Source organism: Rhagoletis pomonella, unplaced genomic scaffold, assembly GCF_013731165.1.
Source record: "Rhagoletis pomonella isolate Grant_MI unplaced genomic scaffold, Rhpom_1.0 Rhpom_scaffold_00007, whole genome shotgun sequence".
NCBI classification, from domain to species: domain Eukaryota; kingdom Metazoa; phylum Arthropoda; class Insecta; order Diptera; family Tephritidae; genus Rhagoletis; species Rhagoletis pomonella.
In genome coordinates, this window is record NW_023458561.1 from 4,738,064 (window position 1) to 4,755,672 (window position 17,609).

The window sequence follows — 17,609 nt, forward strand, 5'->3', positions numbered from 1 at the left end:
GACGGACAGACGGACGGACAGACAGACATGGCTTAATCGATTTCTTTTTTCATCCTGATCATTTATGTATACATTTGTCTATATCTATCTCGATTCGTTTTGGCTGTTACAAACAACCGTTATGTGAACAAAATTAATATACCCTTGTGCATAAGTGCGCTCGGGTATAAAAATTCAGTGCAATGTAAAACGAATGTATGGGTACCACATATTTTTTTTTGGGTTCACAAGGACGAATAGGCATTGAAAATGCCCCTTTAATCTATTTTTTTTAAGCTAATAAAGTTAGTCCGTAACATATATTTTTTTTCAAAAATAAGTATTGAAAAATTTCAAGGATATTCAAGGAAAAAATTATGAAAAAATGTAATGTGTTTTAACTCTACAGAATCTTCTCCTTCATTTGATACCCATACTGGTTTTTTAAGTATATTACATTGCAATTTTTAAATTACTCATATCTTTCAAATTTCAAAGTTCTTTTAAAAAATCCTGACGTCAGAGAAAAAAATTAGGAACGCAATTTTACTATATTTGGCCCTTGGTTTGACGAATATATTGATTTTTTTTGTGTGCAAAATTTCTTGCCGCAAGATATTATCTGTATATTGAGATACACATTTATAAAAAAAAATTTTAAATATTAAATTAACAAAAGAAATATAGCCAAATCTGTTCAACATAAAGCATTTCTATTATTGCCACCAGTGTGATTTACAAATCCCGAAAATCCCGGGATTCTAGTCGTATCAATAGCACCCCCATTTCAAAGTGAGATTGTTTACCACTTTTGTTTATTTTTTTTTTAATCTGATTAAAAGGTCGACATTTTTGATGAAAAATCGTTGCTTTTTCCTTTGATTTGTATAAAGCTTGAAAATTGGGTTAATGTGATTTTTTCTTAAGCATGATAAATTTTTTTTTATAAAATAATAACAAATGAACTTTAGCTCTCAATATAATGTGAATACCTACTTAAAAAGGAAATGGTGTACGGGGACTTTTGCTGTTAAGTGTAGCTTAACTAAATTGTATGGTTATATTTTGCATTAAATTTTATACGTACGTATGTATACCTAGATGTATAAAAATGACATTAATGTTACCAATAACGACATTTTTGTAAATATTTTAGCGGTTATCCCATAAACTAGAGAATTACATATTAAATAAACGAAAACAGTTTGCTATTAGTTTTAGGGTCTCATAACAGCGCAGCTAGCACCACATGAGTTTCAACCGCCCAGCTCTGCATCCCTTTTGCAGTATTTCAGAGACAGTTCTGAAATTTGTAGGGCGGAACTAGCGCTTTGCCAGAATGTCTCTAAATTTTGCTGCAGGGTACGCACCCCAAGCATGCAGAGCGCCGCTCTGGGAGCGGTGACAACACACACATACATACATAGTAAAAATCGCGTGCTGTGGTGTTGATAGTTATTCAACATTTAAAAGCAAATTTATATGCCTGGGTGTAGCTGAGTGCGCAAAGATGCATGCCACAAGTTGGTGATATCCGGAGATGGTCGAGTTCGAATTCCACTGCAGGCAACATGCAAATAAATTTTTATTTTTTTTAGTTTTTGTCTTGATTATTCACTTCACGGATACTTTTTCAGTACGGACGCGGTCATTTTAATATGCGCGCAATGAATTGAATATTTACCAATATACAGTACTTTCGTTGACGTTTATAGTAAGATCAATTACTAGAGCTCTTGAAATTGTTCGAATAATTCGATTATTCGAATATTCGAACTTCGAATGGCAATTGTTTGTACGATTGGAAATCGAATGTTACTATTCGAATAGTTGATTCTCTTCGATTATTCGAATAGTCGCAAAGCTACGATTATTCGAATACCTTCTTAAAATCGAATATTCGATCGTTGTAATAAGTGTTATTTGTAAAAAAAAAATAAGAATTTATAAATTTTGTGTGTTTTTGTGAACATGAGTGCAAGAAAACTAAGTTGGGTGTGGAGTTTTTTTACGAAATGCAGTGATGGTAAGCAAGTTACCTGCTCCATTTGTGGAGCAGTCCTTAGTTTCCACCACTCCACTTCCTCGCTAAGCACTCACTTGAAACAAGTCCATAAGAAGGAACCGATTCGTGGTGGTGGCATGTAAGTACAAATAAAGAAAAATATAAGTTATAAGTAAAATATAGAGCACAAGCTTGTTACACATATGTAGAACACCGGACACGAATATCGATGCAACAAGTGGTGAATGCGTTGAAACGCAGGCGAGCACCTCGGGTGGCCGTAAGAGAAAAAAGCACGACACCGTTCATGACTGCACATTTGAACGTCAGGAATTGATATCTCGTGGAGTGACACGCCTAATCCCAAGTAACATGTTACATGTTTTGATAAAGCGACTGCAGTGCTATGTGGTGGCAAAAATGTGACATTGTCTTTAGTGCGACCTTTAATACACCGTCTTATTAAAAACCACATGGCCGCATCGTCGGAAGATGATGCAAATAAATATATATTCAAAGAAACTGCACCTAATTACCTTTTTGAAAGGTTCAATATGGGTTGTGTTTTAGAAAAAGTTTCAGCTCCAATAATTTCCTCATTTTTAGACCCCAGATATAAGAACCTTAACGATGAAGATTCGCAAACAAAACACAAGGTTTATGACTTTATCAGAAGCCAACTTCAAGTAAGCAATGTCAATAACTAAGAAACAGACAGCGTAGTACATACCGACTTGGATTTTTTGTTTGATGGTGAAATCCCAACAAATAATGTTATGTCACAAATCGACTCTTACTTGGCTGAACCTCAGTTCGGTCACAACATTCATCCCCTAACATGGTGGAAAAATTACCGTGCTATTTATCCGGAACTTTTCAAATTAACCGCAAGATATTTGTGCATACCAGCTACATCGGCAGAGTCCGTACGCACTTTTTCAATTGCTGGGAATATTGTCACGCCACGTAGAAGTTGTTTGTCACCGCAAAATGTTAGCCTTCTTACATTCCTGTATAATAATAAGCATTTCTTCACAGATATGTGTCCATTTTGATAACTTAATTATTCCTCTTAGAAGGTAAAATGCATTTTATGTGATTTTTTAACCTGTTCATTTATATTGTTGCTGAATAATTACAAAATTTTCTCAAAACAAACTTATGTTCCTACATTGCAATTTATTTAAATGTGTACATATTTATTCATACATGATACCTACACACATTTCAACATTCGAATAATCGAGCACCAGTTATTATTCGAATAATTGACTACGAGCAGGTTATTCGAATAATCGACAGTGAGCGATTATTCGAATACTGCTAATCGAATTTCACTATTCGAATAGCATCATATTCGAATAATTCGAATATTCGATTAATCGAATATCAAGAGCTCTATCAATTACGTTTCTATTTGATTTTAATATTTTTTTCCCTCAGTGTATATCTTCCTTTTCACTCATGTAACGTTTTCAGTTTTAAAAATTTCACTCTCCATTCCTGCGATACCGCCGCCTAAGAAGTTTCACTTCAAAAATTTTTTTTGAGTGAAATATTTGTATCCAGTTGAGATATTGTTTTTTAAGTCCTATGTACAGGCCCGTCTAGAGAGAGGGGGGAAAGAGGGGAATACCCCCGGGCCCGGGCTTCTTAAGGGGCCCGAAATATCAGAACCATAACTTATTATTATTATTTTTACAATGTAATTGCTCCTTCATTATAGGCTTTTATTATAAATATTATAAATATATTCCGATTCCTACTGATTGCGTTTGACTAGATAAATTGAAGAAAATGATCATATGGCCCAAAAAGCGTACTGTTACAATTTTAATTTAATTTAATTTAATTTTCGGATAGTTTTTCTTTTTGCATCTGAAAGCATAAGTATGTGGCAATATTTAATATACGTATGTTTACCTAAAATATATTTTACCTTCTGTTGTTTAGGAGTTATAAATGTTTCAACAGCGGACTGTTAAAATTAACATTGACATTAAAATTTTTGTAGTACTTTTTAAAGCTGCTTTATACTATCGAAAAGTCTGCTCTGCTTATATAACTCAAGAACTACGTATTTATTGAACTGATAAAATTAATTTCGAGGTCAATATTTGCAAAAAAATAGTCGGACTGCTACGTTACAGGAAAAGACTGTTACGTTACCTGTGCGATATACATACATACGTGTATATTAGAATTCGGTTTTTAAATGGCTTGTAGTCTGTTTTATGCAATAAGTAGCAGCAATTCAGTAGTCTTGCGATTTGACATGTAATCCAAAGAAATTAAGAACATGATAATTATGAATAAATATTTCAAAGTTTCTATTGCTGTGAAGCTGTAGATCATTTCAGAAGTAATTTTCTGCTTAGAACTCGAGCTCGAGCTCACAATTGCTCCAAGATATTGAGGTTTCTCGCGATTAAGTACACGAAAAACGGCTTTAATGGCCAATTTTGCTTGATCTATGCCATTTAGTAGTATTCTTACCCTTACAAATGCGCCTTCGAGTGGTGCTTTACGATTTTTCCTACAGAAATTATAGCTATTGAAAGATGACGTAATGAGTTAGAAAGCATACGCTTGGTTTGGCGATGTTAGATTCGAGGACATGGCAGTTTAACTGGTCGTAACTCTTGAAGGAAAAATCGTAAAGCACCATCCGAGAGTGCATTTTGAAGGATAATAATAGTAGTAGAAAAATACTTGAAATAATTCTAATAGATTTTTTCTATTTATTCAGAAAGTATTCTCATTCTTTAAGCTTCTTATTTTGCTTCTTTCGGCTTCGTTCCTTTTTGAAATAATATAAATATCGCATTTTTTTTATTTTTCTACGTAATTTTTATTTTCTGGAGTTAAAAAGATCATAAATTTTAACTATAGGTCAATAGCACGATGAATAGCTTACAATGTTCATTTCAAATGAGCCTTATCTCTAACTAAAACAAAATAAAAAATAATTTTACCCGAAAATTCAATTATTAAAACGACTTACGTTACAAATAGTTTTGCAGCGAAAACACATGGATAATGAAGAGTATAGGAAACTTTAGATATTTTGGGAATTACCTTAAAAAATTGTGCCGAATTTATTTTCCTTAAGCAAGTTAATAACTGATTATTTTTTTTCGAATAGTTTTTTATTAACTTCAGAGTATTACTTTGAAAGTAATACAAGGCAATCGAAGAGAAGCAAGTATAATGCAAAAAATGGTGGCGGTAGCCGTGCGAAGCGATTGAATTTGGCGAAGCCAACAGTTCATGTTGTGCTTTTTAAATTTTCATAAATTTAAAGGTGCCAAAGTGTTAAGTGAATTTTCAAATTTGGGAGAAGGAGATTCGTGTTAATATTTATATTGTCTGATACCTCAGAATATGTATGACCCAGATATTATCAAAAATCTGCGAAACCTGATAAAAAAAAAATTGTTCCTCTCGGTTTCGTTTTCGGTGATTTCGGCCATATGATTTTAATATTATACACTTTATAAATAGAAGCCCGTAATGTTTAAGTCCCGGGCCCGAGTTTTCTCTCGACGGCCCTGCCTATGCATGTTCCGATGCCAGCAGTTGACCAAGCCATATTAAGAAGAACTTCTTTGCAGAACTTTTTTCCACCAGGATTTTTCAGTGGAAAAATCAGTTTTGGTTCTGCCAATGATGTCACTACAACATACAACATACAAAAAAAATCGGTACTAGGTTTCCATCGGAATTATAAAATCTATTATATTTTAAACTCCCACCAAAATATTTCGGATAAATATTAGGATTTACGTGAGCTGGTCCGATTTGAAAATACCTCCAAAAGTGGAGTTTTTTATGAATAAAAATAGTTTCTTAAAGATTTGTTTGAAAGAAATCCCCTCAAATGACAAAACGGTTTAAGGTTAAAAAATTTGCATAAAAGTATTTGAAAAACATGTAAAAAAATGTTCAGCGGAATCGTAATAATGAGATTTTTGATGCTGTTTTTTTATCTTTTTTCAAAGATTGGTATAAGAAAAACTTAAATAACTGAACCTAAACTATTCCGATTTAGACTAGTGAAGTATCATTGGAAAGGTATTTTCTCACCCTTGACAAATATATGCTCGTTATGATTGTCTAGGTTATGATTGTCATTGTGCCATGATTTTGTTTCCATTTTTGTAAAATACCTTACGAAACTTCCAATTGCTACCTATAAATTTAATTTTCATTTTTTTGAGATTTGCATATTTGGTGTCGTCAAACTAAAAAAAAGCACCAAAAAACGCACCAAACTCAAAATTTTTCGCGTTTTGAATAAAGAAAAGCACTAGATTTAGTGCGAAAAGCACTAAATATGTAAGATAACAGAGATACCTTCACCTCTCAAATTGCCCCAACTACAATCCATATATGCATACATAATACTAGCATATGTACATATTCGTCTACATACATATGTACTTACATACATAAATGTTTAAGCACATGTGTAATGTCAAAAATTAAAAACTTGTGACCGTTGGAGGTCTTTGTTTAAGTAACGCCGCTCTTTTAGGAAATGCACGTATCGGATTTAAGTGTGGAAAGCAGGTTACTAGCAGTTATCGTCTTGAAAGCTTCCAACAGTGCCAACGTACGGTAAAATCTGACATTTGCCGCCACTACTATTTATTTCCAGGCACATAAAGTACTTTATTGTTTTTAAAAAGCGTGAACCCATTCATGTTTTAAGTGTAATCAGTCAAAAATGAAGAAATCAAATGAGCGAGAAAGCCGCAATTCACCGCTACTGTTTATTTTTATTATACTTACTTTTGTGATTTACAAGAAAAAAGATTAAATCTTTAAGATGTTTGTTAAACCAAACAACAGCCGGCGGAAAGGAGAAGGATAGCTGAAATTATCTCGTTATACACTAAAGCATGTCAACGTAGTTATAAAATTTCGGCCGCATACTACATATGTATGTATGTACATTTGAATGTTTATATTTATGTACATACATATATACTAATAAGAAGCTTAACCGCAAAGTCTCCTGGGCGAAAAGGTAAGCACCACGTAAAAAGAAGCAAAATTGCAAGCACGCGAAATTTTCGTTACCAAATCAGAAAGTTACTAAATACTTATTTACTTTGGTCTTTCAGTGGTTATTTATTGTCGGTCCCATCCGGTACTCAATGCTAAGGCTTTTGACACATGCAAAAGTCTATAGACATGTACATACATACTTATGTATATATTTACATGCGTACATAGTTATGCATATAGTACGTTTCTAGACATTTGCAGCAAGTAATTTATGTTTCTTCAAATGCGGTATTACGACGAATTTCCAAAAGCTCCGCTGGCCACTTTACTGTAGTAATGGATTAATGCATTCCCTGTCCTCGGGCATGAAACGAGAATATGGTTGTTTTAGTACGAATTAAATTTCAAGTTTTAACTGTTTGTCTTGTAAGACAAATATGTAATTAATTGTCAGCTATTAAAGGAAGCTGCATTCACACACGCACACACATAAGCTAGCAAGCATGTTTTGTTCAAACTCCTTTCATTAGTATGTATCTTTAACTGACGTACATATATACGTACTATTTAGGTACCCAGTGGGAAAGTGGAAAGTAATGTGTCGCGTGTCGGTTTAGAAAGCTTTAAATAAACAAGTAAGAAAGTCTAAGTTCGGGCGGAGCGGAACATTTAATACCCGGTGCAAGTATTAAATATGTATATGTTTTCCACCTTTCCGAAAACTACCGCTACATGGTAAGCCAGGATGGTTTTACCCCCATTTTAAACATCTTCGATAGAACGTTCAGTTAGACATAATGAGATAAACTTATATAGTCATCTGTGGGCGATACCACGGCCATTTACCAAAATTCCACACAATGCTTTTCAAGGGATTGTTTTTAGTATCAATTTTGAGTAAGTTAGCGTCCTTAAATTTCGAAATATTGAAGCTTCAAGCATTTCTTAAATTTACCGTTATATGAAAAGCGGCCGTAGTTTTAGTCCGATTTCAATAATTTTCAAAGTTTTGCTTTTATGTGGCAAGCGCAATAACCATACCGAGTTTGGTACAAATCGGTACAACGGTTACTGACATATACATATGTATATGTGATCATAAGTGGGCGGTGCCACGCCCATTTTCCAAAATTGTATCATAAATATATTTCTTGGTAAAGAATTGTTGCAAGCATCAATTTTGAATAAATTAGCTTTAGTATTTACTGATTTATCGAAGGGTTCCTATTTTTCTAAATTACCGTTATATGGGATGTGGGCGTAGTTATTGTTCGATTTGAAAAATTTTCGGCCATTTGGTATGTTGTACCAAGGCCAACAACTGTACCAAGTTTGGAAAAAATTGGTGCAGCGGTGACCAAGATATACATATGTAACCATAAGTGGGCGTGGCTACACCCATTTTCCAAAAATGTATAACATTCGTATTTTTAATCGTAAAATTATTGTAAATATCAATTTTGAGTGAATAATCTTCAGTAGTTACTAAAATATCGCAGTTTTCGTATTTCTGAAAATTAGCTTTATATGGGAGGTAGGCGTGGTTATTGTCCGATTTTGCCCGTTTTCAATACCATCTGTCCTACGCTCGAAAGAAATACACGTAACAAGTATCGTTAAGATATCTTAATTTTTACACGAGTTATCGTGTGCACAGACGGACGGACAGACGGACGGACAGATAGTCACCGCTTTTTCGATTTCTCTTTTCATTCTGATCATTTATGTATACATTTGTCTACATCTATCTCGATTCGTTTTGCCTGTTACAAACATCCGTTACGTGTGCACAAGTGCGCTCGGGTATAAAAAGAAATATAGCCAATAGAGCTGCAAAACTATCGATGGTGGCGCCATTCGATATTTTCGATAGTTTGAAAAATACTATCGATATTTTCGATAGTATCGTATACTATCGTATACTATTTTATTGTATATATAGGCGCAATTCAACTCCGAACGAAATGAAAACGCGTAAATGCCTCGTAACCATGTAAACCTCGTAAACTTACTTAATTTTGTATGGAAAATCGGTTTATTTACGAGGTTTACGCGGATACCCATAATATATGTAAATGTATAAATTATTTACATATGTAGATAAAATATACAATATATAAACAAACATGTAATTTACGAGTATATGTAACTAATAGAAAATAGAAAGCAGTATTCAACGTTTGCTTTTATTTGAGAAGTTTTAACTTAAACAAGTAAGAAAGTCTAAGTTCGGGCGGAGCCGAACATTAAATACCCGGCGCAAGTATTAAATATATGTTTTCCACCTTTCCGAAAGCTACCGCTACATGATAAGCCGGGGTGTATACATTTTAAGTAAATTAGCGTCCTTAACTTTCGAAATATTGAAATTTCAAGCATATCTGAAATTTACCGTTATATGAAAAGCGGCCTCAATTTTAGTCCGATTTCAACAATTTTCAACGGTTTGCTTTCATGTGGCAAGCACAATAACCATACCGAGCTTGGTACAAATTGCTAGAACGGTTAGCGAGAGACATATATGTGATCACAAGTGGGCGGTGCTACGCCCATTTTCCAAAATTTTGTCATAAACGCATTTCTTGGTAAAGAATTGTTGCAATCATCAATTTTGAATGAATTAGCTTCAATATTTACTGATTTATCGAAGATTTTGTATTTCTCGAAATTACCGTTATATGGGATGTGGGCGTGGTTATTGTCCGATTTTAGAAAGGCCAGTTGGTATGCTGTACCAGGACCAACAACTGTGCCAAGTTTGGAAGAAATTGGTGTAGCGGTTACCAAGATATACACATGTAACCATAAGTGGGCGTGGCTACGCCCATTTGCCAGAATTTTGTAATATTCTTATTTGTCGTCTAAAACTCATTGCAAATATCAATTTTGAGTGAATTATCTTCAGTAGTTACTAAAATATCGCAGTTTTCGTATTTCTTAAAATTACCGCTATATGGGAGGTGGCGTGGTTATTATCCGAAGAAGTTCACGTACCAAGTTTCGTTAAGATATCTCAATTTTTACGCGAGTTATCGTGTGCACAGACGGACGGACGGACGGACGGACGGACAGACAGTCACCGCTTAATCGATTTCTCTTTTCATTCTGATCATTTATGTATACATTTGTCTATATCTATCTCGATTCGTTTTGCCTGTTACAAACAACCGCTATGTGAACAAAGTTATAATACCCTTGTGCACATGTGCGCTCGGGTATAAAAAAAGCAATTAAACAGAACATATAAACTCTTATAACACAACTTCACTTTGTGAAAACATTTTAAAGTAAATGATTTTTTTTGAGATCATTTGTTGCTATTTTTATTCTGAACACAGCAATTTGGTATTACTAGTCTATTCATTATCCGAAAAGTTCTTGTTCATAAATAAGAGCATATCTACATTTTTTGGTTTCAGAGAGGCCCTTCTATCTGAAATTAAAATGCCGGCCTTGCTGAACATTCTTTCCGATTCTGTTGAAGTTGCTGGGATGCATAGGAATCGTTTCGCATAGGGACATGAATTTCGATACGATACGATACCATATCGATAGTTTTGGCATTCGATACCGATATTTTCTACTCGATAGTTTTAAAACGATATTTTTTAGAATCGAATACCAGAACCCTAGTATCGTATCGAATGTCATAAACTCACATTACAAATGTTATTAACAATTCTTCCCGATATAAATTGGGCTTTAAAGAGCAGAAATTTGTAATATAGTTAGGATTGCATGTGGTGGAATTTGAACCCGCAACTTCGATGTTTTAAGTCAACACCACAATCTCTACGTGTTGTTACACAATATGTTAGTGTTTGACCGAGATTCTCCTGCGATTTGTCGCGTGCGCCTTAAGTTCTGAACACATTGAAAAGGACGAAAAGGACAGCTTCCAATTTGTTACCTTCATTATATAAACGCTTTGTCGATGACGACATGATTTTTTTGAACGGGCAGCGACATGATACATTTGTATGAGTTTGACATAAAAGAAGAGGCAGAACCTTATCTGTCGCTGGAAAAATAAAAATAGATCTAATCTAGCCACAACCACAGTCGTCGCTAAGCCCGGTCGCCGCCAAAATATAATTATATACATAAAAGTACGTGTTAAAATAATTTGACAGCTGTGGTCGGTAGCTCGCCGTTTGCATTGTGCTAATGTTGTGGCACAAAAGGGGTCCCTACAGTTTTATGTCGACTTTGAACGGCGATTTTGTTTTAATAGGAAGCTGTTTTTAATTTTCAAGCTTTGCGCACTTCTAACCATTACACCACAGCGGCCCATATACGATACCTATATTCAGATATTTTTTGGATTTCGGTATCGATATTTGGAATATCGAGTCTTTTTATTCCGATATTAATGGGTACCCGATATTTTTAAAGCGATACATTAAATGAGTACCATATCGATACTTTCTGTTCGATATCGTGTCCATAGTTTCGCAGACGATTTTAACGCAGCTGATTCTCTTGGGTTGCACTGTAAGGCATAATAATAAATGTTTCGAATAATATTACATGTCACAATACAATTTTATTGTCATTACCTTCCAGAACTCCAACGGATCACTTTCTTGAGGAGCATTTGGGGTTTCCATGTATTGCCGAAGGCAAATAATTGCATCAGCGCTATTGTTTCTCACCTTGTTGGTGATTTTATTTTCAATATACTTAAAAAGTGGCTGCTGATATTTGGCCTGCGTATTAGTTGAAGTTGACGGTTCTATGATTTCAGTTTCCAGAGAAACAGATGTTGAAAATTCTTTATTGAAAGCAGTTAGATCATTTTCTAAAATTTTCACTGCTTCTACTGCATTAAACGTAGATTAAAATCCCTCTTTCTTGAACCTTGGATCCAATAGCGTAGCCAATACGCTCCTCGTATCTGGACAGTCTTTTTTTAGGCGATCTGATGTCTTTGTCATACTTTTAGAATCCTCTAGACTTCGCAAAAGGCAACTTACAATAGGTATTATTAGAGATACCGTAACCGAGGAGGAGGTTCCGTGCGCAGAAGTGGAAAACTTTTGACTGCCATTCACCTGGGAGTGGCCAGAAGCGATTCTTGTGCATACGGTTCAAATCGCAGCTCACAACGTCCGGATATTTATATCCACGTATCCTTTGGGTAGCAACCAAACACCCGTTTGGGAGCGAGCTAAAGAAAGAAGGCGTAAAACTTCGCGTGCGCTGGGTTTGGGTCCCGCCACGTTAAAACCCCGCCCAATGAAAAGAAGAAAACAGCCTCGGATGAGACCCCCTTTTTCTGTTGACGACCACGGCAAACGTATAAAGGAATATGATTTAAGGGTATGCACCTGGAATATCCGGGCCCTTAATGGGGAAGGTGCCTCTGCCCGGCTGGTTGATGTCCTCGGGAAGACAAAGGCTGACATCACCGCCATCCAAGAAATGCGATGGACGGGGCAAGTAAAAGTAAACGTGAAGCCTTGCGACGTCTACTACAGTTAGGGCTAAATCGATGCAAGTAAATCCGAGTACATACTCGATACTTTTCTCAATTTACCAAGTAGTTTTTACTCGATACTTTTTACTGCGATCCAAGTAGGTATCGAAAAAGAGTACTTGTATCGGAAGCGCAAAACTTATTATGCTTCAGCATCTTTTTCGAAAAGCAACCCATTAGAGGAATGGGAAGATATGCGCACTACATTTGCGCAGTTATATAAGCAAGCCCGTCTATACATAACGGTTGTTGGGTCATCTGTCCCTTGCTAGAGGCTTTTCTAAAAAAACAGGTACAACTATCAGACATGCTCTAAAATTCGAAAATTTGATATCGACTCGATTTCGATAATTTTCTCGATTGTTTTTAACCAAAAATTTACAAGTCTCGCATTAAAATGATTTATTTCATATCGCTGCTGCTTCTTTTACGGTTTTCAATTAGAATATTCACTCTTTTCATCAGATACAATTAAAAAATATTTGGAAAATCGAGTCGAGTTCAAAGTTTCGAATTTCAGAACATGCCTGTATATCAAAATCTCGCCTTTCAGGAAAACATTTGGAAATGTTGATTTTCTGGGCAAATATAACAAAAAAGGAGTTATTTTCTCAAACTTATTTTATATGAAAAAACTTTATATGTATATTAGTCTGGTAAAAAATGTATTCTATTGTTTTTGTATGAAAAAATATTAGAAAATAAATAATCTTGTAAAAATGCATATTTTTTGTGAAAAAAATTCAATAACCTTGAAAAATTTGCAAAATCGTCGCTCTATGTACAAGTACTCGATTCCTTTCCGATACTGAGTAGGTATCGATACTTTGCTTGATACAAGTACAAGTACTGATTTGAGTAATACCTTGATGGTATCGATTTATCCCTAACTACAGTTGCCTCGGTATTCACAATACGCCAAATCTTGGAAAAGACCCGTGAGAGTAGGATCGACACACACCATCTATTTGTCGATTTCAAAGACGCTTTCGACAGCATGAAGAGAAGTTGCCTTTATGCCGCGATTTCTGAATTTGGTATCCCCGCGAAACTAATACGGCTTTGTAAAATGACGTTGAGCAATACCACCAGCTCCTTCAGAATAGGGAAGGACCTCTCCGAGCCGTTTGATACCAAACGAGGTTTCAGACAAGGGGACTCCCTTTCGTGTGATTTCTTCAATCTGATGTTGGAGAAGATAATAAGAGCCGCTAAACTAAACCGCTCAGGCACAATACTTTACAAGAGCGTACAATTGCTGGCGTATGCCGACGACATCGATATTATCGGTAAAAACAAGGGCTACGTCTGTTCTGCTTCTCGGGATTGGATAGGGAAGCAAAGCGAATGGGTCTGGTGGTGAACGAGGACAAAACGAAGTATCTCCTGTCATCACACAAACAGTCAGAGCATACGCGTCTTGGCATCTACAGTTACAGTTACAAGTTTGAAAAAGTAGACGACTTCGTTTATTTGGGAACCAGCATAAACACTAATAATAATGTCAGCCTTGAAATCCAACGGAGAATCACTCTTGGCAACAAGTGCTACTTTGGGCTGAGTAGGCAATTGAGAATTAAAGTCCTCTCTCGTCGTACAAAGATCACACTCTATAAGTCACTCATCATGCCTGTGCTGGTGTATGGCGCGGAGGCATGGACAATGAAAGCATCTGATGAGGCGGCTCTTGGAGTTTTCGAGAGAAAGATTCTGCGAAAGATTTACGGACCTTTACGCGTTGGTGATGGCGAATATCGCAGACGATTTAACGATAAGCTGTATGAGCTTTACAGACCTAGTGCAGCGAATTAAAATTCAGCGGCTCCGCTGGCTTGGCCATGTCGTTCGAATGGACAGAAACGCTCCTGCTCTGAAAATATTCAACGTGGGCCGCGATGCTGGTATCAGAGGAAGAGAAAGGCCTCCTCTGCGTTTCAAGGACCAGGTGGAGAAGGACTTGACTTCACTTGGAATTTCCAATTGGTGTCAGTTAGCACAGAAGAGAAATTACTGGCGTGCTGTTTTGGACTCGGCCAAAATCGCTTAGGCGGTTACAGCGCCAATAAAGAAGAAGAACCGACATGCTTGACGACGCCTGCACGGTGGCATGATCAAAAGGTGAAGGTATTTGAATTAAATCTTTTAACACATTTATGTCATCCACGGTCAAAGGAGATGGCGCCTTTGACGTATTAAGAAGTACTGCAGATATGGCATCATTTGTCAGTATGTATAATCCTTTCAATCATATGGTACGAGTGACCAATTCTTGTTTAAGGCTATAAGATTTTTCTCCTTTTTGAGCAAGTCTGCACTTTTCATACGCTATGGTGCTGCTTTTAAAATATGTCACAATGCGCTTGCTTTTAGTTAAAATGTCTTTTACGTTGTCTTGCGACAGACAATCCTAAACCACTAGATTTAAAGAATGTGCGAAGCATGGCAGATTCCTTTTTTCCACCAATTCGCAGGCTTTCAGCATATATGATGCATTGTCTGTTACAATTGCAGTTACTTTTTTCGCAATTTGCCACTCGTCTAAAACAGCACGCAAAGATGTTGATATATTTGCAGCAGAGTGATCAACCTCAACCAGGAGTTTTTTGGTTGATGGCACTGCTGTACGCAATGCAAAATCCTTTGTGATGAAGTGACATGTAACCGTCAAATACCCTTCATTTGCCCGCGAAGTCCAACAGTCCATGGTAATGCCACAATATTCTATTTCATTTAATATGGCCTGAAATTTCGTTTTCATATCACAAAAAAGTTTGTTCATATGCACAGACTGCAGCGGGTACGAGACGGCAGTTGATAACGAGGATCTAGGGTTTTGACTAAGCGGACGAGCCCTTTGTCTTCCATAATGGATAGCGGCCGAACATCTGATGCGATGAATTTAACCACAGCACTATCCAGGAATTATTTACGTGTCGACGTCGATTCATATGTTTCCGCTTTGTTAAAAAAACTTCTCAATTGTAAGTAAAGATTTATCCATTTTGTGGTAATTTGGATGAAAACGTTTTAGATGGTCAAAAAGATTACTGGTATTACCGCTGGTTTTATAAATTTTCCCACATGACCGACACTTAGCATCCTTTCCATTTTTACATTTATCAAAAAACGTCCAAACGTCGGAGTGTCCCTTTCTAGTTCTTTTCAAAAGTTTGCACCAGACTCTGATCGCTGTCACTATCGGAAATTATATTTTCCTTGCCAGTATCTGCAAATATACATATTTGTATACAATAAAAAAGGATGAAACACATTCGTAAATGCTGCTCATGTACATATGTAAATATGTGCAGAGTATGCGAAATACTACTTACTCATTGAACCGCCAACACTGACTATACCTAAATAGGTATTATTATTACCTAAATAAGTAAAAAAAAGTATAAATATTTCATCTTAAGCGTGAAATTCTAAATATTTTGCTTACTTCAACTGACAGCGTCACTTATTTAAGTAAAGATCATACATTTTAAATGCACCTGCACTATCGAAACTATGGACTATCGCCCAAAAACAATCGATGTTTCTCAAAAAATAAAACTATCCATACTATGGATAGTGCCATCGATAGTTTTGCAGCCAATACTGGTCAAGAAAGGGAGGTTCTATTATTGCCATCAGTGCAAATTACAAATCCCGAAAATCGCGGGATTAACATTCCTATTGTCTACATATCCTACCTGAAAAAAGACGTAAAAACATCGTAAATGAAATGGAAAAAGTCATGAGTCATGACTAATATTTTTTTTTCATAAAATGATGTGGGGAGTTGTAATTTGATGAAATCCTTCATATAAAACAAAAAGTGAACTTTGATTTTTTTATTAGTTATGACTTTCTGCATTTCAACGATGATGTTTGTTACGTCTTTATGCATTTCAGGTGACTATATGTATGTATGTAGCATTAATACCATTTCTTTGATATACAATCATTAATTCGCATTCATGTAAAAATAAATCTGAAAGTGTTGAGCTGTATTATTTAAATTTTATTAATATTCTGGAGTTTTCTAGGAAAATAATTCTTAATGTTAAAGTAACAACAACTTTTCAATCACACAGCTGGTTATTTTGACAGCGTTCCACGCCGCAATTTGCCCCAAAAAGCAAATTAAAGAAAGAAAGGCAAACCAAACAAGCTTGCACTGGGCTAGAGCCTTAAAAAACAGCAATTGCTTAATTTTAATTCATTTTATTAGATTGGCTCAATTTTATTTTTCCACTTCAGAAAACATTTTTCATGAGCTTTCCGATAGGAATATTAATTTTAGTTGAAAAAAATATTTAGTCTAAAATTTTCGATATTTATTGAGCTTTTATAACATTTGTGTGTTTTTCTCCCAATGCGGCAAATTCGATTTTTTTAAATCATCATCAAATTAACTTTTTGCCTAGAAAAATTTATAGGGCCGAAGGTTTCTGCGCTCCCGTACTACGCATCATATGCATAACTACATAGCTGCAGCGTTACCAGCGCCGCAGAATACACTTTTATTATATCTCAGTACTTTCCAAATGAAAGGGCGGCATTTTTCACAGGACACAGGGCGGCACTGAAAGTAAATCCGGCAATGTATCCCAGGAATTGGGAATGCAACAACTCGGTTATCTCGATGATATGGCTTCAAGTCTTCAGTTACGTATTACCTGCTTAATTCTTTCGTGGTAAGGAAGGCAATGTATTCCCCATTTTCCCATTGGGTATATCTACATACATATACATATGTATGTATGTATATGAATATCCGCTACATGAGTGGGTAAGAAGCGTACAAATGTAGCTACATCCATACCCTGCAGTAAAAATCCAAACCAGTTAGTAAAATACCAGTTCATTAACTAGTATGAGCTAAAGCGGTGGCCTACCAGTGCGACAATTTCGAAAAACTTATGTGATGGATGTGTGTGGAGACAGTCGCTTTTGGTTCCGAAACCGCAGGTTCGAATTCACTTAAGGCATTTTTTTTTACCGAAAAATGCTGGCTTCTCATTGCCCTCTGCACACAAATACAAAGAAGAGGGAAACAAAAAGGCAGATCTTTTTGTAGAAAATAAAACGCCATTATATGTCGTAAAAAGCGTAAGTTAATGTGAATTATTTTAATTTACATAC

General features: G+C 35.6%; 2 protein-coding genes across 2 annotated transcripts in view; one reads left to right on the plus strand and one right to left on the minus strand.

Moving 5' to 3' along the window:
- LOC118742263 (zinc finger protein 423 homolog) overlaps positions 1 to 17,609 on the minus strand; it is a gene marked incomplete in the record, with an annotated part of 513,159 nt that overhangs the window by 357,858 nt on the left and 137,692 nt on the right.
- Positions 1,779 to 2,410, plus strand: LOC118743571. Its single transcript, XM_036476337.1, has 2 exons — positions 1,779 to 2,123; positions 2,194 to 2,410. The coding sequence occupies exons 1-2, from the start codon at positions 1,951 to 1,953 to the stop codon at positions 2,408 to 2,410; spliced, it is 390 nt and encodes a 129-aa protein (XP_036332230.1). The 5' UTR covers positions 1,779 to 1,950.

Bases quoted from the DNA above. Each gene is read 5' to 3' on its own strand.
- LOC118743571 (XM_036476337.1), top strand. From the start codon at position 1,951: ATGAGTGCAAGAAAACTAAGTTGGGTGTGGAGTTTTTTTACGAAATGC. The intron at 2,124-2,193 runs GTAAGTACAAAT...ACACATATGTAG, and splicing joins CCGATTCGTGGTGGTGGCAT to AACACCGGACACGAATATCG.